The sequence below is a fragment of the Rana temporaria genome, chromosome 2 (genome assembly GCF_905171775.1).
Source record: "Rana temporaria chromosome 2, aRanTem1.1, whole genome shotgun sequence".
NCBI lineage: Eukaryota > Metazoa > Chordata > Amphibia > Anura > Ranidae > Rana > Rana temporaria.
The window spans coordinates 121509317-121536913 of NC_053490.1; the positions used below are offsets into that span (position 1 = coordinate 121509317).

Consider the following 27597-nt stretch of genomic DNA (forward strand, 5'->3'; position numbering starts at 1 on the left):
CAACATTATGGCGGACACATCGGACAATTTTTACACATTTTTGGGCCATTGTCATTTTCACAGCAAAAAATGCTATAAAAATGCATTGTTTACTGTGAAAATGACAATTGCAGTTTGGGAGTTAACCACTAGGGGGCGCTGAAGGGGTTAAATGTGACCTCATATGTGTTTCTAACTGTAGGGGGCGGGGCTGGACTGGTGACGTCATTGATTGCCTTTCCCTATATCAAGGAACAGACGATCAATGACAGCGCCACTGTCACGCGCCCGCGACCCACAGCTGGGCATTTAACAATCACGTACAGGTAGATGGTTGTGCCCAGCCGTGCCATTCTGCTGACGTATATCGGCGTTAGGCGGTCCTTAAGTGGTTAATGTGGCCTATAAACTGTACAACTCAGTTGAACAACCAACTGAATTTTTTTAGGTGGAGGGAATTAAAAATAAAAAATAAAGGAAAATAATATGGTTGCATAAGTGTGCACACCCTTAAATACTTTGTCAAAGCACCTTTTGATTTTATTACAGCACTCAGTCTTTTTGGGTACGAGTCTATCAGCATGGCAAATCTTGACTTGGCAATAATTGCTCACTCTTTTGCAAAAACACTCCAAATCTTTCAGATTGCGAGGGCATCTCCTGTGCACATCCCTCTTCAGATCACCCCACACATTTCTATCAGATTCAGGTCTGGGCTCTGGCTGGGCCATTCCAAAACTTTAATCTTCTTCTGATGAAGCCATTCTGTTGATTTGGATATATGCTTTGGGTTGTTGTCATGCTGAAAGACAAAGTTCCTCTTCATGTTCAGCTTTCTAGCAGAAGCCTGAAGGTTTTGTGCAAATATTGACTGGTATTTGGAACTGTTCATAATTCCCTCTACCTCGCCCTAAAAGGATGCTGCACCACCATGCTTCACTGTGGGTAGGTTTTGTTTTTTTAGTAATGTGCTAAATTTTTGCACCAAACATCTTTTTTGGAATTATGGCCAAATAGTTCAATCTTGGTTTCATCAGACCAGAACACATTTTCCCACATGCTTTTGGAAAAATTCAGATGTGATTTTTTGCTAAATTAAGCTGGGCTTCAATGTTTTTCTTTGTAAGAAAAGGCTTCTGTCTCACCACTCTTATAGATCAGAAATACTAGTCAAGATGATATCCTAAGTAAAACAGACATATACACTCTACCCCATAGCCCAGAAAGTGAAGCATACAGGAGATTGTTGTAACCTGTACCACACAGCCAGTACTTGCCAGATACTCCGGTAGCTCCTTTAATGTTGCTGTAGGCCTCTTGGCAACCTCCCTGACCAGTTTTATGCTCGTGTTTTCATCAATTTTGGAAGGTTGTCCATGTTCTTAGTCATTAAAGAGGAGTTCCACCTAAAAATGGAACTTCCTCTTAACCCACCCCTCGCCCCCTTACATGCCACATTTGGCATGTAATTTTTTTTTTGGGGGGGGGGGGGGTTGTATGGGCTTCAGGAGAAGGGGACTTCCTGTCCCACTTCCTCCGAGGGGCTGGAAAGGCGATTAGCTTAATCGCCTTTTCACAGCCCCTCCCTGTAGGCGAGCGCCTGTCCAATCGGACGGCGCCGCGCCGATCGCGCATGCACAGTGCCGCTCGCGCATGCGCAGTGGGTGCCCGGCCGTGAAGCCGAAAGCGGTCACTGCCGGGTGCCCACACTAAAAATGAAGACGCAGGCTGGCGAGGGGGGGCGAGGAGCGGAGCCCCGGCCGGCGTGTCGCTGGAGCAGGTAAGTGTGTGTTTATTAAAAGCCAGCAGCTACACTTTTTGTAGCTGCTGACTTTTAATAAACTTAAAAAATGAGTGTAAAACACCTTTAAGTGGACAAAATCAGGCAAAACATTGACATTACTGTCTTCACTGTGTTCCATGGTATATCTAAATGCAGGGGTCAGCGCTCTACAAGTAGATCGCAGACAGGTGACGGGTGGATCTCAGTCTGGGTTTGCTTACCTGCCATTCCAAAGCATCAGAGTGCAATGCAGAGGGACTACTTGTAAAGTTAGAGCTGCAACTTTACATACACACGTAAAAATATCTATATGTATATATCTACACACATACAGTATATCATAGTATTGGTGACCAAGCCCAATACTACTTTTTGGTAGCAATGAAACTCAAGAACAGTGGCTAACCAAAAAGCATTTCTAATAGATCAGAAACACTAGTCAAGATGATATCCTAAGTAAACAGACATATACACAAAATAGAGTATAGGAAACTTGTAACCAGTGTTCATAACACTGAAGCCGGTTTGAACCAAGACAGTTGTGTAACTGCCATCTAGTGGCCGTGAGCCATGCAGTCATGTCTTGGGGGGGGATTCTTTAAAAACACACCTTTACAAATGTACTCCGCTCTCTACAAATCACAAAGCTAAAGAAAAGAACACAAAACCTCCAAAAAAATAAAAATCAATCAATGATACTCTTACCATCCTTAATCAATGGTAGCTATGAAATCAGAAAAGTTGAACGGGAATTCCAAGCAAATCACCAAACATGCATATGAAGTACACAACACAGAACATTTTCAAACTGGCACAGGATTTGGAATTTTATTCAACCAGTCTAATTTACATACCACTGTCACACTGCACAACCATGAAGATAAAGTCTTGTATGCACGTTCAGATTTTTGGACGAACGTTTGCCCATTTTTGTGCTGCATATCTAAAGTGAAGAGGATACTCAACATATGAAAAAATTCTCATACGACAGAATTCAACTTTAGAAGTGATGTAATGTATTCTTTGAGCAGGCATAGTCTTGCTCTTACGATTTTTTTTTTGGACGAAAGCTGTACCAAACTAAAATCAGATGTATTCACATACATTAAAATTTTTATAGCATGCACATTGTTTTGGTCGTATGAAAAATGAATGATCAGCCGTCAAAAGCACCAGACTAAATCCGAAAATCGGCAGATTGTTCGGACAAAATTTTACTTCCGATTTGCTTAACGTGTACAAGCCTTTACGCTACTAAAAGCTGCCCACAGATGGATCAAAATTCACTTGTGTGGATGGGCGAGCTAGGGCAGCTGAGATCCTGGTTCATCTTTGCTGCTTTTTGTATCATCTCCCTGTTCATCAGTTATAGCCAATGTTGACTCATTACCCAATGAGCAGGCAGGAAGTGTGGCGAGGACATAGGGAACTGCATAGCTGGACCAGAAAATAAGCATGCTGTCTTTATGGCTATGCAATGTGGCAGAGGTATTTAAAATTACAAGACTGAAAAAAAAAAAAAGTACAAATATATTAGCAGGAAAAAAAAACTTTACTATATGCATTTCAACGGTGTATTTAGGGGTTTCCCTGGACATCAACTTAAAAAAAAAAAAAAAGAAGGAGTTCCAGTCACCTGTGGGAAAAAAAAGCCAGCAAATACAAAAACTGTACCTGCCAACTTTTAAAAAACAGCCACTCACCTGTCCCAAGATATCACGGTATGCTCACCCCAGTCGGTCTTACCCGCTGCCTTTGGCACCTTTACTATGGGCACCCGGCTGTGAGAGCTTGCAGCTTCACAGCCGGGTGCCCACTGCGCATGCGCACATCTTGAATGGTGGATGCAGTCTTATGGGACGTGTCGGTGTCCAAGACGACTGCAGGGGGGAGCGAGGAGAACTTCCCGTTCTGAGCGCTGCAGCACTCTGAACGGAAGTGGGAAGCGGGTATCTGTGAAACATCGGGTACCTGCTCCCCCTCCTCAAATGTGCCAATTGTGAAAGAGGCGCGGGAGTCCTTAAAGCGGAACTTCCTTTTGGGTGGAGATCCGCTCTAAGTCCTCCTTTGACATGTAACAAGAGATAGAGACAAGCTCCTGGCTTACATATTCCTGCAAATATCCTATTACAGGGTTTCCTCAGCAATTTGTTATTTAAAGGTCCTAGTAACTACCTCATCGATAATGTTGTTAAATTCCTTCGCCATCTCCGTTTTCACATTGTCCTTAATTTGGGATACATCAGACTTGGGAAGGAGGAAGTTTTCCAACTCTTTCTCAAATTCCTGCATTAGAGCCTTTTCATCTTCATCCTCCGCATTTTTCAGCTCATCAACTGCACTTGATTCGGTTTCAGTCTGTGCCTCTTTACTCTCGGAGGAAAGTTTGTCTTCATCCTCCAAAAAAAAAAGCCAATTATTTTTTTAAACAGACATAAATGTACCCTTTATTTCCACTTTAAAATATTTCTAGCTGGAATAACATAAATTAAAAAGCAGAACGTCACCCAAATAAGAATGCTCCACTCATCCCCTTTCTCTGCCCCCCTCTTCTGCATATGGATTTTTTTTGGGGGGGGGGGGGGTACCGAGTTTTGACAGGTACCTGCTCCCCACTCTGATCGTCTAGGCCATGGGTCTTCAAACTATGGCCCTCCAGTTGTTCAGGAACTACAATTCCCATCATGCCTAGTCATGTTTGTGAATGTCAGTGTGTTACAATGCCTCATGGGATGTGTAGTTCTACAACAGCTGGAGGGCCGTAGTTTGAGGATCCCTGGTCTAGGCGATTGCAGTGGAAGTTCCATCATCCCCCTCCCTCTTTTATCCACAATCTCTTGGGACATGGGTCACAGGAGGCTGTGGGACCATTCAGACAGCGCAGTGCGGCTCCAGATGTGAAGCCACAAGGAATCACAGCCAGCTTTCTAAAGTAAACATGTCAGGGGCATGAATACCAGCAAAGAGCCAACCTGTGTGAGGACAGTGTTGGTGGGTCCCTGGACATGCAAGTGTCCTTTTATTAAGAGTGAATTCACAGGGAAACCGAGCTGCCACAGAGCTTCACCTCTCCGTCAGCTGTGTTCCGGCTGTGTTAGGGGGGCAGTGAGGTGCACGATTCAATATTTTTCTCATGTTTTGCGTGTAAAAGACTTTAATGGAATCGCACCCAAAATGCAAGTGTTGTGTGTGTGTGTGTGTGTGTGTGTAATGCGATTTTTTATGTGTTTTGCAGTCTTATTTTTTCTGTTTAAACACTGAATAAAGCTGGTTGCTAAGGAACGGCGTGCCACATCCATGACAGCTGTTGACCATCCGATGGTCAACAGCTGTCAGTGGGGTTCCCTGGTGTGGACCCTCAGGGGGGACCCCACACTTCTCCCTTTTTTTTACATTCAGCTGTCAGTGGGGAACCCCTACCCATTCATCCAAAAAGCGTTTGATAGGTCAGTTATTAAAAATGTCCCCAGTTGTAGCTCCAACGTGTTATCTGCTGCCGGTCTTCTCCATTCCGTGCTTGCGGTTTTCTCCCTCGTCGTTGCTTACCCGCTAAAAACAATAGCCAATCTTCTAACGCTGCCTTCCTCCATTGTGTTGTCTCCAGCTGTCTGTCTTTTCTTATATAGCCATGGGGCGTGGCAATCCAAACACTGACCTGCCGGGCTGCACGCTCGAATAAAGGTCTGGTATAAATTTTGTGAGGAGATGGCAGTTGTAGGGTCCCTCCAAATCCATACTAGACACGAAGAGCCTGGTATGGCCCTGGGGGGGGGGGACCCCCACAACTTATTTTTTTTTTTGTTTTTACACATTTAGTTGTCAGCAGGGGAACCCCACTGACAGCCAATGACTCATTAGTTAAGGAAGCGACGGCCGGCTATAAAAAGTCTACACACCCCTGTTAAAATGTCAGGTTTCTGTGATGTAAAAAAAAAAATAAAAAAAATGGACACAGATACATTTAAGAACGTTTTCCCACCTTTGTGACCCATCAACTGTACAATTCAAGAACAATCAGAACATGTTTCCCTATTAAAAGCATTGGAAGTGTTAAAACTGATCTATGGATTATCCAACATAAGCAGGCTGTCTGACAAGTGACTAGTGCTGTACTCTAGAGACTGTTACACCTTTGGATGTTTTTTTTATCCTCCTAATGATTTGCGTATCTAAACAAACACTGTTCTTGTGGGTCCAATATTAAAATAATAATACAAAAAAAAATAAAAAAATGATATAATATATATATATATATATATATATATATATATATATATATATATATATATATATATATATATATATATATATATATATATATATATATATATAAACAAATTGTTTTAATTACATTCTTTTTTTTCAAAGGAACATTTTGCCATTTGTCTTTACGTGTTTTACCTCTTTTTTTAGTTTTATGTTTGGAGATGAATACAAAGTAAATTTTTCACCAAATTTAGAATTAGTTGTTATACTGATTTTTTTAGTCGGTGTTCAATCACTTGATTATTCATTTTCAATGTGTGCATCTTTTTGTTTTATATGTATTGTTTATGGATCAAGTATTTAGATTGTTGCACAATTGTTGTTAAACTCATTAGGTTTGAGTACATACTGTAACATCATATTCATTAAAAAATACTCATTTGTTTTTGAGCACATTACAAATTCATCATCAGGTGATTGGGTGAGTGCAGAATTTTTACCTGTTACACAACAGTGACATTACCAAAAACTGGATGTCCGTCCAAAATTAACGAAAAGACAAAAAAACTGGTCAGGAAAGCTGCCAAGAGTCATACAGCAACATTAAAAGAAGCTGCAGGAATATCTGGAAAGTACTGGCTGTGTGGTACATGTGACAACAATCTCCCATATTCTTCATATGTCTGGGCTATGGGGTAGAATGACAAGACGGAAGCCTTTTCTTAAGAAAAACATCCAAGCCCTGCTAAATTTTGCAAAAAAAAAAAAAACATCTGAGGTCTCCCAAAAAGTATTTGGGAAAATGTGTTCTGGTCTGATGAAACCAATGTTGAACTTTTTGGCCATAATTCCAAAAAATATGTTTGGCACAAAAAAACACTGCACATCACCAAAAGAACACCATACCCACAGTGAAGCATGGTGGTGGCAGCATCATACTTTGGGGCCGTTTTCATCAGCTGGAACAGGGGTCTTAGCCAAGGTAGAGGGGATTATGAAAAGTTCCAAATACCAGTCAATATTAGCACAAAACCTTCAGGCTACTGCTAGAAAAGCCGAATATGAAGAGGAACTTAATTTTTCAGGACGACAACAACCCAAAGCTTACCAAAAATACTTGAGTATAAGCCGACCCGAATATGAGCCGAGGCGCCTAATTTTACCACAAAAAATAAAAACTGGGAAAATGTATTGACTCGAGTATAAGCCTAGGGTGTCCATCTGCATGCCTCACTGTGCCCATGACTAGACTTACGTTTAACATGGGAGTATATAGAAGAGGTGCCAGGCTTTAAAAAAATCCCACAGACAGCAAACTTTGCACACTTGTAGAGGAGAACTGGGGGTATATGTGTGCCAAGTTCCGGGTCAAGAGGATCTACGGCCGGCCAGTAACTGGTCCCCAAAGTTACCAGAGAAATTACTGTCTAACATAGGAGTCTATGAAAGGGGTGCCCGACTTTGAAAAATTGGTGCTCCCCGGCCGTAGGTCCCCCAAACAACAAACTTTGCACACTTGTAGAGGAAGAGTTTGGGGTCCAGGGGACCTACAGGCAGCCGGTACCGGGTCCCCAAATTCGGGGAGATTGGGAGAAAAAAAGGTGACTCGAGTATAAGCAAAGGAATGGCTTCACCAGATTAAAGTTTTGTAATGGCCCAATCCAGAGCCTAGACCTGAATTGAAGATCTGTGGGATGATCTGAAGAGGGTTGTGCACAGGAGATGGAGTGTTTTTGCAAAGAAGAGTGGGCAAATATTGCCAAATCAAGGTGTGCCATGCTGATAGACTCATACCCAAAAAGACTGAGTGCCGTAATTAAATCAAAAAGGTGGTTCAAAGTATTAAGGGTGTGTACACTTCTGAAAACCATATTTAATTTTTACTTCCCTCCCCCTAAAAGATTTGTTGTTCAAATGAGTTGGAGTTTATAGGTCACATTAAAAAGATGGAAAAATTTCCGATTTATTTTTGTCTATTTTTTTAACATCACAGAAACCTGACATTTTAACAGGGGTGTGTACACTTTGTACAGTATTTGTAGCTACAGTTTTTTTTTTAACTGACTGAAGCCCCTCTTACAACATATAAGTGTAATATTTCTAATAATAAAGTGTGCCTGATCAAGGGCAGTGACATACCAAAGAAATAAACACAGCTTTGTTTTGTTTTTTACATGTGGTCATTTTTAGCACCAAAGCACCCCATGGATCCAGTAAATACCTTTTCAGGTTTTTTTAAATCTTCAATAAACTTCATCAAGTCTTCTGGATTTCTTATTATTTTGTAGCGGAGAGTCTTGTGTGTACCTAGAGTGATGAAAGGTGGTGCGGTTTACCAATTATGCCTAGATAAAACCATGCTAGATTTTGAGAGAAAACACAGTTCAGTAATAAAAAGTGACCATATTTATTTACTACTATGAATACACAGTGACGCCATTTTAATGCATCACAGTATATGCACAGTTTAGACTGCAATGGTCGTTATTAGAAAGACTGCAAGGATTTTCGGGATTGCAATAAGTTTTTACATTATAATAATCATCTTACAGTAATCATGTAAATGTATGTACTAACCTTGTGCCCCTTCAGTTGGATTATTGTGATTGGGAAATACTCCTTCCTACATAAAGATGCAGAAAAGATAAAGATGCAGAAAGATTTCAGATTTCGTTAGAAATAGGATAAGTAAATCTAGTTTACAAAAACTTTATTAGGTACAAAATAATGGTACAAAACATATCATGGATCCAGAGATATGCAGTATATACAAATGAAAATTAGGATTTATGAGAAAAATACATTGTGTGATAACATTTTTTATGGTTAGAACTAGTGGTAATCAAATGATCAAGTAATATTTTGCAATATGGACTTATTTTCTTTCTTGAGTCAATTGAAGATAATGGGCCAGATTCACGTAGCCCGGGCGCAGCGTAACGTAACCGATTTACGTTACACCGCCGCAAATTTTCTGTCTAAGTGCCCGATCCACAAAGCACTTACCTGGAAATTTGCGGCGGTGTATCGTAAATCCGTCCTGCGCAAGGTGGGCCAATTCAAATGGGGCGGGTACCATTTAAATTAGGCGCGCTCCCGCTCCGGACGTACTGCGCATGCTCCCGACGCAAATTTCCCGACGTGCTTTGCGTGAAATTACGACGCGCCGACGTTTTGTGAATCGCGACGTGAAAAAGACTTGCATCGGAAAAAAAATGTAAAAAAAAAATTCAAAAGCGACGCGGGGAAGACGGGTATACTTTTACATGGTGGAGTAATTTTCCACTTTGTAAAAGGTGCCCTATCTTTGCGACGGCAAACTAACACTCGCGGCGACGTAACGACGGGAAAAAGCTTTGTGGATCGCCGTAACTCCTAATTTGCATACCCGACGCTGGTTTACGACGCGAACTCCCCCCAGCGGTGGCCGCGGTACTGCATCCTAAGATCCGACAGTGTAAAACTATTACACCTGTCGGATCTTAGGGATATCTATGCTTAACTGATTCTATGAATCAGTCGCATAGATAGAAACAGGGATACGACGGCGTATCAGGAGAAAAGCCGTCGTATCCCTTTTGTGAATCTGGCCCAGGATTTCTAGCTAGGATTTAACAGGTGGTCCGAGTATGTAAACCATGAGTTCGATTTTTTTCCCCCCAAGCAAAAATGTAGTATTGTATAAGGTGTGGAATTTTTTTTCCATAAAGGTAGATATATTATTTATTCTAATTTTCAGTTGAGTTATTGGTAACAATGAGGATTTCCAATGGTAAGCTATTAGCCAGTGGATGGAAACACAGATTGTGTGGACTAGTCTTAATTGATAAGTGGTCAAACCTAAGATTGGGGTGAACAAAGACAGTTGGGGGAGAGCGAGTTTTAGATTGTTGACATTTTGGAAGAACATTTCTTGAGTTGTTTCCATAACAGAGATGCTTTCTCACACTCACAAAAAAAAAAAAAAAAAAAAAAAAAGAAGAACAGACGGAGGTGCAATCTCTGAAGCAGGTTTGAGGAACTGAGAGAAAAATAGAATTGAGTATACCATCTTGTTAATACTTTTATTGCAGTTTCCCCAAATTGTGAGGGATCTAGAGCATTCAAGAAGATTGTCAATGCTATCAGACCATTTCACAAAGAGGAGTGTGATATCGCATTCTTGTTCCCATTTGTGCATCTAGGGTAGTTTAGCTTGGTTATCAGTATTAATCAGGTTTAGATATATCTCAGATATTAGGTCTGTTCCTCTTGGGGATTTGGAACAAATATTTTCATAGAATGTGGGAGATGCAATGTCTGATATTGGAAAATATGAGTTATAGAAGTCTCTAATTTGGAGAAATCTTCTGAGTTACGTATTAAGTATATTATATTTGTTTTTTAGTGACGAGAAGGAGGTGAATGAGGCATTCTCAATGAGTCTATTAAGGGTGGTTAAATAGTTAATACACAATGCAAATTTGTCTGTTTTGATAGCTTTTTAAGAATTTAGGGTCATGGGGAGGTCAATGTAAACTTCTTATTGTGCAGTTTCCACAATTGAAAGGAGTGGGCTACTTATTGGTTAAGCTTTTCTAAGGTGCAATTAGAAACTTTTATTGCCGGTTATAGAATAGGGTAGCACCGAATTTTTTTCAAATATGACCCATGGGATTTTCGGGTTGTGTATGTGCCATCCGTGCCCATCTTGTGGCTAAATAGTATGACCAGAAGTCTTGGAGTCCCAAACCGCCACTTTTTGGGGATTTGTATAACAGTTTTGGCAGTTCATGGGTGGGAATCTGACCATATAAATTTGTTGACATCTGATTGAAATTTGGTAATCATCATCATCTTATTTACTCTAATTGGAAGTGCCCTAAATAAGAATAACTTTGGTAGAATTGACATTTTGATGGCTGTAATTTCACCCAAGAATGATATATTGAAATATTTCCATATGTTAAACGACAATCTCAATTTTTGTAACATGGGAAGATAAATTATTGGAGTCTGAGGTAAGGTGAATACCTAGATAAGGTAGAGTATCTTTTGACCAAGAAAAGTTGAGATGTACGAATGGTAGCCAATTGTGATGGAGGAATATTAATTGGCATGCCAATGGATTTCAAGACATTTACTAATAAACCTGACAGAGCAGAACATTTTTTGAGTATGTTCAATAGGTTTGGTAAAGATATATTGGGTTGGGTGAGAACTAATATGTCGCCCGCATACATACCAAGTTTGTATGCTTTATTATTAGATCTATAACCTTTAATGTCTGGGTGTTTCAAGATAGCCGCAGCTAGGTGAAAGGGGGCATCCTTGCTTGGTACCTCTTCCAACTTTAAAAAATTCTTAGTTACAGCCTGGTAGTTTTATTCTAGTGGCAGGGTTGTGGTAAAGTGCATGTAATGCATTAATAAATTCACTATTAAATCTATATTTTGTAATACTAAATTTAGATATCTCCAAGTTACGTCAAATGTTTTGTTGATGTCTAGACCTAATAGTAGAACGGCTTGGGATTTGATGTTTGCGTCCCGAATTATATTTGTTACTAAATGGATGTTGTCTGTTATTTGCCTGCCTGGAATAAATTCTCATTGGTATGGGGGTATCAGAGAGGGGATTATTATTGCTAATCTATTGGCCAAAAGTCTACAGAAAACGTTAAGGTTGTTATTTATTACTGAAATTTGTCTGTAGTTTTGGGTTAGTGTATGGTCCTTGTTTGGTTTAAGGACATGTTGGCTAAAAACATCTCTTCGGGAAACCAATCTGCTTTTAAGATGCCATTATATCATTTTGTTAGTGTTGGGGTAAGAAGTTTTGGGAACTGTTTATAATAAAAAGGAGGAGAATGGATCCGGACCAGGTGTTGAGCCGCTTAAGGGATTTAATAACTTGTAGAATTTTGTCTTCTGTACACAGGGCATTAGGTGTGTCGATCTGAGTAGAGGATAGTGTGGATATATGAATGTTATTTAGCCAATCAAGGAACATGGGTGAGATTGAAGAGATTGGTTTGGAAAGGAGATCCGAGTATAGTTTGGTAAATATGGAGAGTATTTCTTGCAGATGAGTGACCAGTTGGTTAGTGTTGTTTTTAAGTTTAAAGAGTAGAGTAGGTTTTATCGATTGATTTAATTTACAGGCAAACATTGTTGAGCAAGTATTACTAGAAAGGAAAAATGTTGCTTTTGACCAACGAAGTGCCTTTTCAGCTTTAAAAGCGAGTAAGGAGTCAGAATATAGGCTTACCTGTAGCATAAAGTTGTAAACAAGGGTTTACAACCACTTCAAGGCCAGACATCTGTGAAGCGCAGCCCCACATGCCATAGCCAAAAGTAAGGCTACAGGGCGGTTGCTTAACTCTGGGACGCCGTTAATTAACGGCGTCCCCTGGGGCGCGCACACAGGAGTGTCCATGACCGTGGGTCCGCATCACGGTAAATCGCAGCTGATAGCGTCTGTTTACCACGTGATCGCTCCGTCCAATGACAGATCGATCACTTGTAAACAAACCGGCATCATGTGAGGACGCCGGTTCCTCCCTCCCCTCTCTGTACAGTGTGAGAGGGGAGAGAGCGGAGGCAGCAGCACTGTGGGCTGGATTTGCGACAATTGCAGTCACAGATCCTGCAATACCCTGCCCCCCGCAGACTCTGCAATACCCTGCTGCAATAACCACTTCCCGCAGCTGGCCGTCATATGACGTCCTTGACTTTATGTGGGGATATCTGAATGATGGGTGCGGCTACAGGCATTATTCAGATATCAGCTTTTTCAGCCGGCGATTCCCTACACCATAAGAATGATCTTAGCGGCTGTTCCGCCGCTTGATCGTTCTTACGAGAGGCGACGCCCCCCCTCCCGCGGTCCTCGGGTGCTTCTACCGACTCACCGCTACGATCAAAGCCAGGATTTATTTTTTTCAGGCTTCCCAGCCTAGTGGTGAGATGTGGGGTCTTATTGATCCCATATCTCACTGTAAAGAGGACCTTTAACCACTTCCTTACTGGGCACGTATACCCCTTCCTGACCAGGTGAAATTTCAGCTTCTGGCACTGCGTCGCTTTAACTGACAATTGCGCGGTCGTGCGACGTGGCTCCCAAACAAAATTGGCGTCCTTTTTTCCCCACAAATAGAGCTTTCTTTTGGTGGTATTTGATCACCTCTGCGGTTTTTATTTTTTGCGCCATAAACAAAAAAAGAGCGACAATTTTAAAAAAAAGTCAATATTTTTTACTTGTTACTATAATAAATATCCCATTTTTTTTTTTTTTTTTAATATTTTTTTTCTCAGTTTAGGCCGATACGAATTCTTCTACATATTTTTGGTAAAAAAAAAAAAAAATCGCAATAAGCGACTGGTTTGCGCAAAAGTTATAGCGCTTACAAAATAGGGGACAGAATTATTATTCATTTTTATTATAATTTTTTTTTACTAGTAATGGCGGCGATCTGCGATTTTTTTATTGGGACTGCGACGTTATGGCGGACACTTTTGACACATTTTTGGCGCCATTCACATTTATACTGGGATCAGTGCTATAAAAATGCACCGATTACTGTATACATGTGACTGGCAGTGAAGGGGTTAACACTAGGGGGGCATGGAAGGGGTTAAATGTATTCCCTGGGTGTGTTCTAACTGTGGGGGGAGGGGGGTGACTGGGGGAGGTGACCGATGCTGTGTCCCTCTGTACAAGAGACACAGATCGGTCTCCTCTCTCCCTGACAGGACGTGGAGCTCTGTGTTTACACACAGAGCTCCACGTCTTGTCCCTGTAGCCGCCGATCGCGAGTGCCTGGCGGGCATCGCGGCCGCCAGGCACGCGCATCGGCATCTCAGGAATGCGGCGGGCTCGCGCGCCCTCTAGTGGCCTGGAAGAGCGCATATATGCGTCCCGTTAGAGATTTAGAACCACCCTGCGGCCGCACATATTCGTACGGCCGTCGGGAAGTGGTTAATGGCATACTACTATTACAAGGGATGTTTACATTCCTTGTAATAGGAATAAAAGTGATCAAAATTTTTATTTTTGCAGAAAAACGTGTCAAACTAAAGTAAAATGAACAAATAAAAATGTATTTTTTTTAAAGCGCCCCTGTCCCCGCATGCAGAAGTGAACGCATACGCAAGTCCCGCCCACATATGTAAACGATGTTCAAACCACAATGTGAGGTATCTCTGCGAACGTTAGAGTGAGCGCAATCATTTTGGCCCTAGACACGCTCTGCAACTAAAAACATGTAACCAGTAAAAATATTTAAAGCGTTGCCTATGGGGATTTTTAAGTAGTGCAATTTTGATCAGCATAAATTTCATCTTTCACATTAGGCTAACTTTACCGTTTTTAATTTTATTTAAGCACAAAACATTTTTTTTTCGTAAAAAACGCGTTGGAAAGATTGCTGCGCAAATACAGTGCGAGATAAAAAGTTGCAATGACCGCCATTGTATTCTCTAGGGACTCTGCTAAAAAAAAAACATATATAATGTTTTGGGGTTCTATGTAATTTTCTAGCAAATAAATGATTGATTTTTACATGTAGGAGAGAAAATGCCAGAATTGGCCTGGGTTCCCCCGGAACGCCTGAAGGTGCTCCCTGCATGTTGGGCCTCTGTTTGTGGCCACGCTGTGTAAAAGTCTCACACATGTGGTATCGCCATACTCAGGAGTAATAGCAGAATGTGTTTTGGGGTGTAATTTGTGGTATGCATATGCTGTGTGAGAAATAACCTAATATGACAGTTTAAAAAAAAAAAAAATATTGATTTTGCAAAGAATTGTGGGGAAAAAAAATTACAACTTCAAAAAACTCACAATGCCTCTTTCTAAATACCTTGGAATGTCTTATTTCCAAAACGGGGTCATTTGGGGGGTATTTGTACTTTTCTGGCATGTTAGGGTCTCAAGAAATGAGATAGGCTGTCAGTACTTCAGGCGTTATCAATTTTCAGATATTAGTACCATAGCTTGTGGACTCTATAACTTTCACAAAGACCAAACAATATACACCAATTTGCACTTATTTTTACCAAAGATATGTAGCAGTATAAATTTTGGCCAAAATTTATGAAGAAAAAATACTAATTTGCTAAATTTTATAACAGAAACAACAAAAAGGTTCTTTTTTTTTTTTTACAGAATTTTCAGTCTTTCTCTTATAGCGCAAAAAATAAAAAACCCAACGGTGATTAAATACCACCAAAAGAAAGCTCTATTTGTGTGGGAAAAAAAGTACGAAAATTTCATATGGGTACAATTTTGTATGACCGAGTAATTGTCATTCAAAATGTGAGAGCACTGAAAGCTGAAAATTGGTCTGGTTATTAAGGGGGTTTAAGTGCCCAGTTGTCAAGTGGTTAAAAAGACAGGTTGACATCTGAAAAAGGCCATGTAGCATTTCCAAGGGCTGGCAGACCCACAGCTCCTCTCTTATAAAGCTTAACTATCAGGGGTTCAACCAAGTACCGTATATTTTGCATACTAGATCCACTGAAGTGCATGAAATGAGAGTGCAAACATGTGCTGTATGTGGTATGCAAGATATTGGTTTTATAACATGCACACTGTACAGAGACTTTACCGTGGGCTCAGTATCTGACATCTGTGTTTCGGCATCTTGACTCGGACTTATCTTATTCCAGATCTCTGCTTCTTCTTGCTCTAGCTTTGCACCACCTTCATCAATCTCAGCTGCAGCAGAATCTTCAACAGCAGAATCTTCAACTGCAGAATCTTCAACTGCAGAATGTAGTCAATTCATAAAAACATTATTCCTTAGCGCTGACAATTTACAGACAGCTTTACATACTCAGCCCCTGCTCTCTGGCATCAAGTGTGTGCAAAAACCAGGAGGTACTTGGAGCCACACTCCACACCAACATAAATATAAAAAAAAGCCCCACAATATCGGAGCATTGCCATGTCTGCCCATTGTCCATTAAAATGAATTAAAGGCATTCTAAAAAAATCAAATGAACCTTCACAACTCATTTAAAGCGGGAGTTCACCCAATGATGTTTTTTTTTTATCTTTTCCCCTTAGATGGATGCTCGTTTTGTCTAGGGGAATCGGCTAGTTGTTTTAAAATATGAGCTGTACTTACCCGTTTTCGAGATGCATCTTCTCCGTCGCTTCTGGGTATGGGTCTTCGGGAGCGGGCGTTCCTTCTTGATTGACAGTCTTCCGAGAGGCTTCCGACGGTCGCATCCATCGCGTCACTAGTAGCCGAAAGAAGCCGAACGTCGGTGCGGCTCTATACTGCGCACCGACGTTCGGCTTCTTTTGGAAAATCGTGACGCGATGGATGCGACCGTCGGAAGACTGTCAATCAAAATAGGAACGCCCAGTCCCGCAGCCCATACCCGGAAGCGGCGGAGAAGATGCATCTCGTAAACGGTAAGTAATGCTCATATTTTAAAACTAGCCGATTCCCCTAGACAAAACGAGCATCCATCTAGGGGGAAAAAGTTTTATGTACGGGTGAACCCCCGCTTTAAGTGACCAACACCTACAGTTTTTCTAATTTCTTAAAGAATATGCAAACCCAACATTTCATATTCCTGATATGTGCCTGCTCTACCATGTACTGGTAAGAAAAAGCATCCTGTTCCCTTTGTATTGTGTGAAATCCCTGGTGTCCCTGTCAGCTCCTCTGCTTTCCTATTCCACACTGAACTAAAGAGCACACCATGGTCAGTTCTCTAGCAATGCTGAGAACTCTACCTGTTCTTCAATGATCAGACTTGTCCTAAAAACTCCCGGCACAGCATTTCACTGGAAAATACCGTGTGCTGCAGTTTCTTACCCCCCAGCTCTCTGAGCTCCTTATGCAGCAGATAACAGTAGTCATGTGATTACTTATAAAAATAAAAAAAAAGGGGGGGGGTGGGGGGATAAACACACAGTTTGGTACCTGGTAGCTCCTTTTCTAGGAATTCTTCCAGGGCAGCATCTGAGAGATAGGGCTCCTCCCACCTAAAAACAGGACACACATCTGCCATTTTAAAAAGCCGCCACATACCTCAGTAATATACAAGTACCGAAGGGACAACATGCAAATTATACACCATCCTTCCGCCTAAAAAAAAAAAATTAAAAATAGCAACGGTTGCTGCCCTGGAAGACTTCCTAGAAAAGGAGTTACCAGGTACCTGTTTTTGCAAGGCGTTTTCCAGGGCAGCATCTGAAAGGATTTAGCAAGGACCACTACTGGGGGGGGGGGGGGGCCGAAGGACCCTTCTACTGAAAGTTTTATCTTGGCTGGACAGACAATCTATCCTGTAATGTTTTGTAAGGGTACTGAAGCTCGACCAGGTTGCCACCTAGCAGATCTGGTCTGGCGTAGCTCCTGCTTTCTCCACATATAAAGTTGGCCAGGCCCTGGGTAAATGTGCTCCGATTCCCTTGGGTGGTACCTGGTTGAGATTGGTAGATGAAAGAAGCTAGTCTGATCTAACTTGAAGTCCACGCCACCTAGTGGACGAAACTAGTCGGGGCATTTGCTTCAGCCCACCCCAGAACTTAGTGACCACCAGCAGCAGACCGCCATTGATGGCACAAGCACTTCATCGCCCATGAAAGCAAAGAGACTACAGTGACCACCGGAATCTTTCCTGCATAACAGTATCACCCCTGGATCCCAGTACTCTACCACCATCCTGCTCTCCCAGTGAGCGAGTTAGAAACTTATATAGCGCAACACATGCAAACTGAATGGCCTCTGGGCGCTTAGTATCCTTTCCCTACTGTACATTTGTCCTCAGAAAAGATGGGTTTTGAGTTTTTTTCTGAAGGCCAGGTGATTCACCTCCAACCGGATGCTGGTTGGTAGAGCGTTCCATAGTCTAGGTCCTTGGATTCCAAATATTCGTTCTCCTTTGGACTTGGAGTAGATTTTGGTTGGTGGATCGCAGAACGCGATTGGGGTTGTGACATTTAAATTTTTTGCATAGATATTGGGGGCTATTTCCTTGAACACACTTATGTGTCAGACAGAGTGCCTTAAAAGTTATTCTGTCTTTACTGGCAACCAATGAAGGGATCTCAGTGAAGGTGAGATTGATTCCCATGTTTTTTTTCCCAAGTCACGAGTCGAGCGGTCGTATTTTGAACGACTTGTAGACGAGTGATTTGGTATTTTGGGAGTCCGAGGTAGAGGGCATTTGCATAGTCGAGTCTGGAGTTGATAATTGTACCCACCACGACTGCTATGTCTTCTTTCGGGATAAAGGGAATGAGTCTACGTAGCAGGCGCAGCAGATGGTGGGATCCGCCGACTACTGACCCTATTTGTGCATCCATGTGGGTGTCAAAAATGACTGAGACTTTTGACTTTGGTGCTAGGGGTGATGGTTTGTCCCAGAATGGGCGGCGGTGTCCATATTGGTGCGGGAAGTCTTACGGTTCGCGTGAAACAGGAGAAGTTCTGTTTTTGAGCCGTCGAGTTTAAGGTAGCTTTCCGTCATCCAATTTTCTATCAAAGTAAGGCATTTCTATAGTCCGAGATAATGATCCTTATTGTTGCAGATGTGAAAATATAGTTGCGTGTCATCCGCGTAGGAGTGGTAGAGTAACTTCTGGTTACTGATGATTTCAAAAAGAGGGCGGCGATAGATATTGAATAGTACGGGCGACAAGGGGGATCCCTGAGGTGCGTTTTTCAGAAGTGAAAGGACCCAGTTTCACTATTTGAGATCGGAGGAGAACCAGGGTAAATCCGAGACAGCGACTCTAGCTACTTCAGCTAGGCGAGTCAACAATAATAATAATTTGTGGTCTACAGTATCAAATGCTGCGCTTAGGTCCAACAGTATCAGAAGACAAGATTCTCCTTCGTCTGCTGCTTTGAGAGAGTCATCCCATATTTTGAGAAGTGCTGTTTCAGTTCCGTGACCAGGACGGAAACCCGATTGGAATGGATCAAGTAATTTGTGGGTGTCTAAATGCTGTTGTAGCGGTTGTACAACTTAATAACCTTGGAGAAGACATTTAGGCCTGTTTAGGCCTGTTATGGGTCGACGATTGTTTGGGTCTTTGGGGTCAAGGGTGTTTTTTTTTTTAGAATTGGTTTAATTATGCCTTGTTTCAGCAAGGTTGGCACCATGCCTTCCTTGAATTATGAGGTACGCGATCGCCGGTGCCACAATATCGGCACATTCTTTCAGCAGTTTGGTGGGGAGAATATCATTAGGCGCTGTGCTGTCTTGCAGAGTACTAATGATTTTTTTGTGGTGTCGATGGAGATGGAGTGAACAAGCCTTTAGGACTTAAAGTAAAGAACTGAGCAACTAAGGCTCCCAACAGTGAGCTCAAGGCATACAGACTACTATTACTCCACTGTGAGTCTTCAGCCCCATCTACTGGAAGGAACATTTGCCGAAAGCTCCAGAGGCTCGGATGAGCCCTGCACCCACGGACCTACACAGAGCCAGGAGGAAAACACTGTTAGCAGCCCCACAACAGGAGAATCTACAAATAAGCTACAGCCACCTAGCATTCAGTATCAATTCTTAACTGAGTAACACTGTCAACTATATTGTCCCAATCAGGGACCAGAGGCCGACTAGCAACACAGCAGATGAGTGTGATCCACATCATAGCTCCTTTTGCTTCCACCCACTATCTCCCAACATTTGGAGGCTCACAGTCACTCCCAGTGAACCGCCAGATCTCCAACTGTACCCACCCTGCGAAACCGTGCTGTAGTTACCAACAAACTATCCACACACTGCATTTTTTGGTGTGATCCTCCTACAAAAGGGAGCACATACTTTTTGGAACAATATGATAGCACCGACTATTTAAAAGTTTCGCCCTTTGGACATTTCTCCCTTCCCTAAAAGTGAGAAAACTAGTGTAAATGAATGTTTATGTCTGTATCTGCCTGTAGTCTATACAATAAAGACTCCCTGGGGATCTCAGACTGATAAGTGAGGACAGATGTCGTGTGTGTGTGTGTGTGTGTGTGTGTGTGTGTGTGTGTGTTAGCCAGAATTAAGGCTATACCTAATGTTTCCTGCTGTCCCACTGCAACCTGACCCCCAACACTGAACAATGCTACATGATAAGTAAATTTGAGGGGTGGATCTCAGATATCTGAGAGCAGACAACAGTGTATTTGTACAGCCATATCTAGGACAACACCACTGAGATTTCATGCCATCTCAGTAGAACTGAACCCCCACAGACGTATCTATATTTACAGTATTGCCTGCATTTCATTATAATTCACAATTGTGGTCAGCATGTGAACCCGGGTGTGTGTGCTTTTTACGGCAACGTCGTCCTATGTTTTTACCTGTAATATGCAGTCCACATTATTGTATCTGTCCAATTTTGATATATAATAAAGTTCATAATTATAGGCAAGACTGCTGTTCGCCTTCTTCCCCACTCTGATCCAACTGTCAGCTCTGTGGAGCTATTGAGGCAAATCCCTTCCTCTGTCCATACTGATGTCAAAGATTTGTGAAATGACCTGACTCCGCTAAGAGGTTCTACATATAAAAACTATGAAGAGCAGCAGGGAACCCCAAAATTAAGTCAGTTTTAGGAATCGTACTGAAATTAAATTCATCTGTGGGCCATGGGAATAATGTTTCACGCACTGGAAGACAGTAGGAACCAAAAACCCATACAGCGGTGATCAGAAGGCCAGAATGTGGCTGTAAACATAGTTACGCCACTTTTACCTACAGGTAAGCCTATAATAAGGCTTACCTGTAGGTACTGGAAATATCTCCTAATCCTACACTGTTTACTATATAAGCTTGCACCGACGCATGCGCACTGAAGGGAGGGCAGGATCGTGCCATTTCTAAAGGGTCCGTGCCGTGACTGGCGGCTCGCAACTTTGGTCAGTCACAGAGTCAGAGGCCCTGCAAGGAAGAGGGGTGAAGATGGATGCAGCCGACAGCAGGGACATCGCAGGCGTCATTTGCAGGCATACAAGCCCATTATGCTTCTATTTTGCAGGGGGAAAAAAAAAGTAAAATTCAGTGTTTATTTCCTCTTTAAAAGTGGCCAAAAAATAAATAAAAAATCACTGTAATGCCGCGTGGCTTGCCAAGTGTCATTGACCACAGCACCACCCAATGAGCAGCCTATCGGGCACTGTAAGCATGGAGACGTGCTTTCTATCCCTGGTTGGGTCTGAAAATAGCTAAGAGATAACCCATACCTGAGTTGGAGTGAACTACTGTAAGGACTAAAAGAGAGGATAAAACAGTATAGTAGAATTTCATGATACCTAGACCATAATTTCCCTGCAACTCATGATGTGTCCAAATAGCTACTGTACTTAAAGCATGGACTAAAACAACACCCTTGATCGTCGGTGTAGAAAGGGGTGACGATGTAGGCACTCTAATCACAAAAGAAAGAAATACACAGGAATTGCTAGACTTACAATCAGTTACTATGCATATGAGCAATATGCAAGGACAATCATACAGTACATTCTTGTATACGCAATATAACGGTCCCCTCATCTGAAATGCAAAGGTCAGGTGTTCTTCCTTCATATTAACTCCGAGTCCCCACAAGGACTCTGGCACTAGTTTTGATACTGCCGTGAGTTGGAGATCCCTGCTTAAAGAGACAGAGTCTATAGCAGTAACATGATAGACCGTTTAGGTTGACCGTTGCACCACATTCTGTTAAAGTGGAACTTAAGTCAGTCATTCTAGATCACTTCAGGCTGGTCCCTTTTGCAGATATAGCCGTGTAAAATGTTAAAAACAAAACATCTATACTGTGTACAATCCAGTAATAGACGGTCTCATCCTGCTCTGCACATGCTCAGTTGCTCTCCATGTTAGGCATTTTTAGGCACTGATGAGTTTGTAGACCGATCTGCCGACAGCCCTAAAGCAGAATTAAACCCAAGAAGCTTGCTTCTGTCTGATCTGCAATGGTGCTACACATGTCAGGGCACCAGCCATTTGATGCTTTAAAAGTTTGGTTGATGCAGCAAGCAAATGTGAAAGTTAGCAATCCAGGCATGTAACTTTTTAGAAACTTAAATGAATCGGATTAGTTCCACTTCTGCTCAGGGGCCATATAAAAAGATACATATTGACTATATTTGAATAAAGTTCCATAACAATTACCAACCCCGGCCAGGTTATAAGGTCTGAGAGATAGCAAATAATGATAGGCTGAAATGCTGTCTACAAATCCTGCACATAAAAATGTTCTGCAGAGTATTATGCGAATGACCTGGCTGTCTCTGCAGCCCTGGCCCAGTATAGACTATTGAATAGGATATTGCACTACATAGTTGAAGGAAAATCTAAAGGAAATCGAACAAAAGTTGTATAGTGTGTATCCAGCTTTAGGCTAGGTTCACACTGATGCAATGCGGGAAAGGCTGCAAATCCAGTGCAGTTCCCGCATCTTACCTGAATCGCCGGCAGTTCACACTGCCCTATGCGAACTGCTGGGAGTGTCAATACAAAGTTAAAGGGTTTGTAAAGGTTCGTTTTTTATTTTCTAAATAGGTTCCTTTAAGCTAGTGCATTGTTGGTTCACTTACCTTTTCCTTCAATTTCCCTTCTAAATGTTTGTTTTCTGTGTCTGAATTTCTCACTTCCTGTTCCTCCTCAGTAAGGTGTTCTAAATGACTTTCCACCGCTCGGATGATGGTGGAAAGCTTACTGAGGAGAAACAGGAAGTGAGAAATTCAAACAAAGAAAAAAAAAACATTTAGAAGGGAAATCGAAGGAAAAAGGTAAGTGAACCAACAATGCACTAGCTTAAAAGGAACATATTTAGAAAATAAGACGAAACTTTACAATCCCTTTAATGATAGCCTCAGAATTCAAACAGGAATCAGAACGCACGGGTGTGAACACCCATACAATACCATTCGGGTGCGGACAAAAAAAAAAAAAAAAAAAAGGGTCCTGCAAGACTTTGTCAGAAGTACAACACCTGCCTTGAGATAACGAGCAGACATTAAGCACAGGTTTGTCTATGCATCCCTTGCATAGGGGACTAGTCCAAGAGCCAGTCCATTATATGTTGCAGGATCCACCCAAAATCGAGCACAAAAAACCTGATTGACTCCATGACTGAGGCTAGGTTCACACTGCTGCGAATTCAAAATCGCTGTAAAAATCGCGATTTTAGAGACATCTGTGCAGGGTTCAATGTAAATCGCGGCCCGAAATCGCAAAAAGTAGTACAGGAACTACTTTTTGAAATTGGTGCGGCGTCGCACCGATTAGGACAGTGCCATTGCCGACAATTGCCGGCAAATGCCGCTGATTTGAGATGCGATTTGACATGTGAAATCGCATCTCAAATCGTACCCAGTGTGAACCTGGGCAGAAAGGAGAGGAAAGTGTCCGACATCTCTTTTACAGAGACTAATGCCGTGTACACACGATCATTTTTCAGCATGAAAAAAAACTAAGTTTTTCCAACTTCATCATTAAAACGACGTTGCCCACACACCATCGTTTTTAAAAAATGCTCTAGCAAAGCCCGGTGACGTACAACATGTACGACGGCACTATAAAGGGGAAGTTCCATGCGGATGACATCACCCTTTGGGCTGCTTTAGCTAATTCCGTGTTAATAAAAGACGATTCGCGCTTTTTTGTCTGTTATAGCGTGATGAATGTGCTTACTCCATTATGAATGGTAGTTTTACCAGAACGAGCGCTCCCGTCTCATAACTTGCTTCTGAGCATGCGCAGGTTTTTAACGTTGTTTTAGCCCACACACACGATCATTTTTTACAACCCGAAAAACGACATAGTTTAAATCTTCGTTAAAAAATGCAGCATGTTCGAAAAAAAAATTGTCGTTTTTCAGGACCCGAAAAATGATGTGAATACCCACACACGATCATTTCAAATGACATTTTTTAAAAACTACATTTTTTTCATGCCGAAAAATGATTGTGTGTACGCGGCATAAGGCTTCTTTCACACTTGTGCGACTTTTGTGACTTTGAAAATCAGAGTCGCATGATAAGTCATACCCCATGATTCCCAATAATAACCATTCATATCTGTGCGACTTCAAGTCGCACCGACTTCAAAGTAGTCCCTGTACTACTTTGGTCCGACTTTGATGCGAGTTGGAGGTCTATAGACCTCAAGTTTACACAGGCATTCCCTGAATTTACATTAACGTTGTAGCTGCGAAATCGTGCTCAAGTCGCAGTAGCGTGAAAGGGGGAGGGGGGTCTTAAAATCCTTTTAAGACTCCCATGGTTTTTTTGCCACAGGTTTGGTTTGCTTTTACACTTTTGGCAAAGTAATTTGGCCCAGCTGGCTGCCATTTTGCACTGACAGGAAGCACAGCATTTAGGCAGAGAATGCAAGCCGCTGGTCTCAAGCCTCATACACACAGTCAGATTTTTATCGGACAAAATCGTAGAATTTTGTGCAAAGGGCGTTGGCTGTGATCTTGTATTGCATACAGATGGCAAAACGTTTTTAGCCAACAAACACAAACGTATAGATGTACTACATGGGTTTTTCAGCTCTTTAGCTCCACACTTTGGGCAACTTCTGCTAATGTTGTCTGATGGTTATCATTGGTTTGGAGCATGCATGATTGTACTTTGGATTTTTTCCTGACGGACTTGTGTACACACGATAGGATAATCCAACATCACACATTTGTTGCCATAAAATTTTAAAATAGGCTATCCCACATTTGTCGTCGGAATTTCCGACAACAATTGTCCGATGGAGCATACAAACAGTCGGATTATCCGAAAACACCCTGCCATCACACAATTCCCGTCAGAAAGTCTGATCGTGTGTACTAGGTATAATGCTGGCCATACACTATATGAAAAATTGCTTAAACCCATTTTTGCAAAAACTAACATTTGGTCATGAGAGCAAACTATAGTGCCATCCTGCAATGACCGATATATTGTTTAATGGACAAACGTATCCATTTCCTGTTCAGTTTTTCACATACCTGGTGCAGACAGTTTAGACGGGAAACACATTAACCTTTCAATTTATTGTTCGTTTGGCAGAAGATTTCCACACTTTAACTGGCCCAAAAACGAATGAACTGTCTAAATGCCTGAATTCATGATGATTTTTTGTAAAGTGTATGGCAAGCATTAGCCTTAAAAAAGCATTAGCCTTAAAAAAAAAAAAAAACACACACAATATGAAACAAAAACCACTGCTATCACTAATTAGCATTATGTGCATAGTGGTTTGGCAAGTACAGAGGTGGCCTCGGCATGCTCTGGCTTACCTTGGAGTGGTCCTGGCACGCAGGCTCCCCAGGGCAGGATGGCGCAGGATCCGACATGGTCAGCTTCAAGCAGAAATCCAACACATGCTTCTTAAAAGCTTTTCCTGCCCCTGCTGCGGACCTGCTCCCAGCTGCCCCATCAGTAGCATGGGTGGACATATACCTGCTGATGGTGTGCTCTGTCCCCCTGTCCCCCTGCTGCAGAAGGTATCTGGCTCCGGGAGATTGAGGATATTCCAGGTTCCAAAAATGTCACCTTGGTGAAAACCGAAAGGGATGTCACCCGCTGCAACTAATCAGGATGCACCCGGAAGTGAGGCAAGCAGAAGTGTGGTGTACCACACGTCCGCTCATACCTCCAAGATAGCGCCGGTCGGAAGCGATGTCACCACATCCCACAAGCAAGACACTGCTGGAGGGCCGTAGTTTGAGGATCCCTGCTCTAGACCAGGGATATGCAATTAACGGACCTCCAGCTGTTGCAAAACTACAAGTCCCATCATGCTTCTGACTCTGGTGTCATGCTTGTGGTTGTCAGAGTCTTGCTATGCCTCATGGGAATTGTAGTTCTGCAACAGCTGGAGGTCCGCTAATTGCATATCCCCGCTCTAGACCAACACAGGAGGTGGAAGCCAGTCCCTGGGGGGAAAAAAAGAGCAAGCGCCCCTCTGCGTCCTGACCCTGCAGAGACACTCAGGGCACTATCGATTTGATGCTTGAAGATGGGGGGGCGGTTGCTTAGCCCCCCAGTGGAAGCGAATCCTCAGGCAAAAAAGGAGGGAGTAACCCTGAGGGGGGGTCCTCCAGTCACCCCTGTCCTGAAGCTGCCTAACCTCCCTAGAGACTTGTGCAGGCAGTCGGACGGGGAGGCCCTTGCAACTAGCACAGAGCCTAGAAGAAAATAAACTGCTTGTAGCTCCTGTTGGTCCAGGGGAAAGACCAGAACTGAGGTATGGGACAGCTTTTTTTAAAACGGTGGCTGATGCATTTCCTGTTTTAGGTGGAAGGAACCCTATCTCTCAGATGCTGCCCTGGAAGACGACTTGAAAAATAAAAGGGGTATTTATAAATATATATTACACACACACACACACTGCCTTTAATTTCCATTTCAAACTGGATAGGGGTGCCCAACCAGTGGCCACATGTGGCCCGTGGAGCCCTCTGATTTGGCCCACTACCTCTTGCTCTAGGATGGAATATAATACCGTTATTAAAGGTCATTTTTTTTACTAAAATCACAGTGTATATATGGGCAAATCTGTTCAGCAGTGGTTACTGGGCTGCTTTCAAACTGATCTTCAGGTGCAGATTCGTTTACCTGCGGGTTACCTGCACTGAGCCATAGACTTCTGTTATTACCTGCGAGTTTGGTGAGCTTTCTGAAAGTGTACCAAACCTTCAGAATATAATAAAAGCCAAAAGGTACACTGCGTTGCACCTGTGGTGCGGGTAAACCGCAGTGCATCAGTGTAAAAGCAGCCTTGGGCCCCCTTTCACATGGTCATTTCGACCAATTGGACCTTCCATTCACCTTCTAAGTAGTGGCAGACATAAACCGACTCCAATCCGATCCGCAAAAAAAAAAAGTGTATAGTGGGCTTTGTCTGCTCTGTGTATGCAGAGCAGACAAGGACATGCCATACACCCGCTCCGCTCATTGTGGCCCACGACCAGTTACCAAGTCGCTTAAGTGGCCCTCACTCTTCAAAAGGTTGGGCACCCCTGATTTACAATCACCAAAAAAAAAAAAAAAAAAAAACTACTTGAATTTCATGTCTTTACAGCATAAGAGGATTTCTATATTTTCTACAGTTACATTCGGCAAAGTAATGTAGACAATGCCACCTACCGCTCTCCTCTTGTGGATGTTCCTCTGCTGTTTCTGCTATATTTAGGGGCTTCTCATGATCCGAGGAGGCAGAGCCTTTGTTTGGCAATGTATTAAGATCAAGGGTTTTCAATTCTTCTGACAATTCCTCCACAATGCGCTTTGTGTCAGCTGGAAAAATAAATAAGAAAGGAAGAAAAAGATATTTCAAAATTAAAAATGGTATATTATAGTTAAAACTGATTTTTATGTCCAGACAAAAACACTGAAAACAGGTCAACAATTAAGTGTATAATTGTTACCATTTTTATCTGGGTGATCTAAAAGTTTTGTAGCCTCTGAATTAATGTCAAAGTCGTGTACAGCAGGAATAAGCAAATTTGCCTGGGTTTAGTTTGTGAATGGTTTTAAGACTATTTCTCAAAATTTAAAGCAAACCCCATTAACGTCTATGCGAGATTAATCATGGGGCCAATAGCTAAATTATTTTGCTTTAAAGGGAAAGCCTTGTAGCCCATAAAAAAGGGCAGCAAAAGGATTAATTACACAAGCAAAA

General features: G+C 42.2%; 1 protein-coding gene across 4 annotated transcripts in view; it reads right to left on the reverse strand.

Annotated features, from left to right (window-relative positions):
• OS9 (OS9 endoplasmic reticulum lectin) overlaps positions 1-27597 on the reverse strand; it is a 92146-nt gene that overhangs the window by 37501 nt on the left and 27048 nt on the right. For 2 of the 4 annotated variants that reach the window (XM_040340885.1, XM_040340882.1), the window contains exons 7-11: positions 27063-27212; positions 15555-15712; positions 8546-8591; positions 8190-8275; positions 3938-4159 (exon numbers count right to left, since the gene is read on the reverse strand). In XM_040340885.1, the coding sequence (XP_040196819.1) occupies positions 3938-4159; positions 8190-8275; positions 8546-8591; positions 15555-15712; positions 27063-27212 (662 nt within the window). The remainder of the gene's footprint in view (positions 1-3937; positions 4160-8189; positions 8276-8545; positions 8592-15554; positions 15713-27062; positions 27213-27597) is intronic. The other 2 variants (XM_040340884.1, XM_040340883.1) reach the window with 2 other exon arrangements.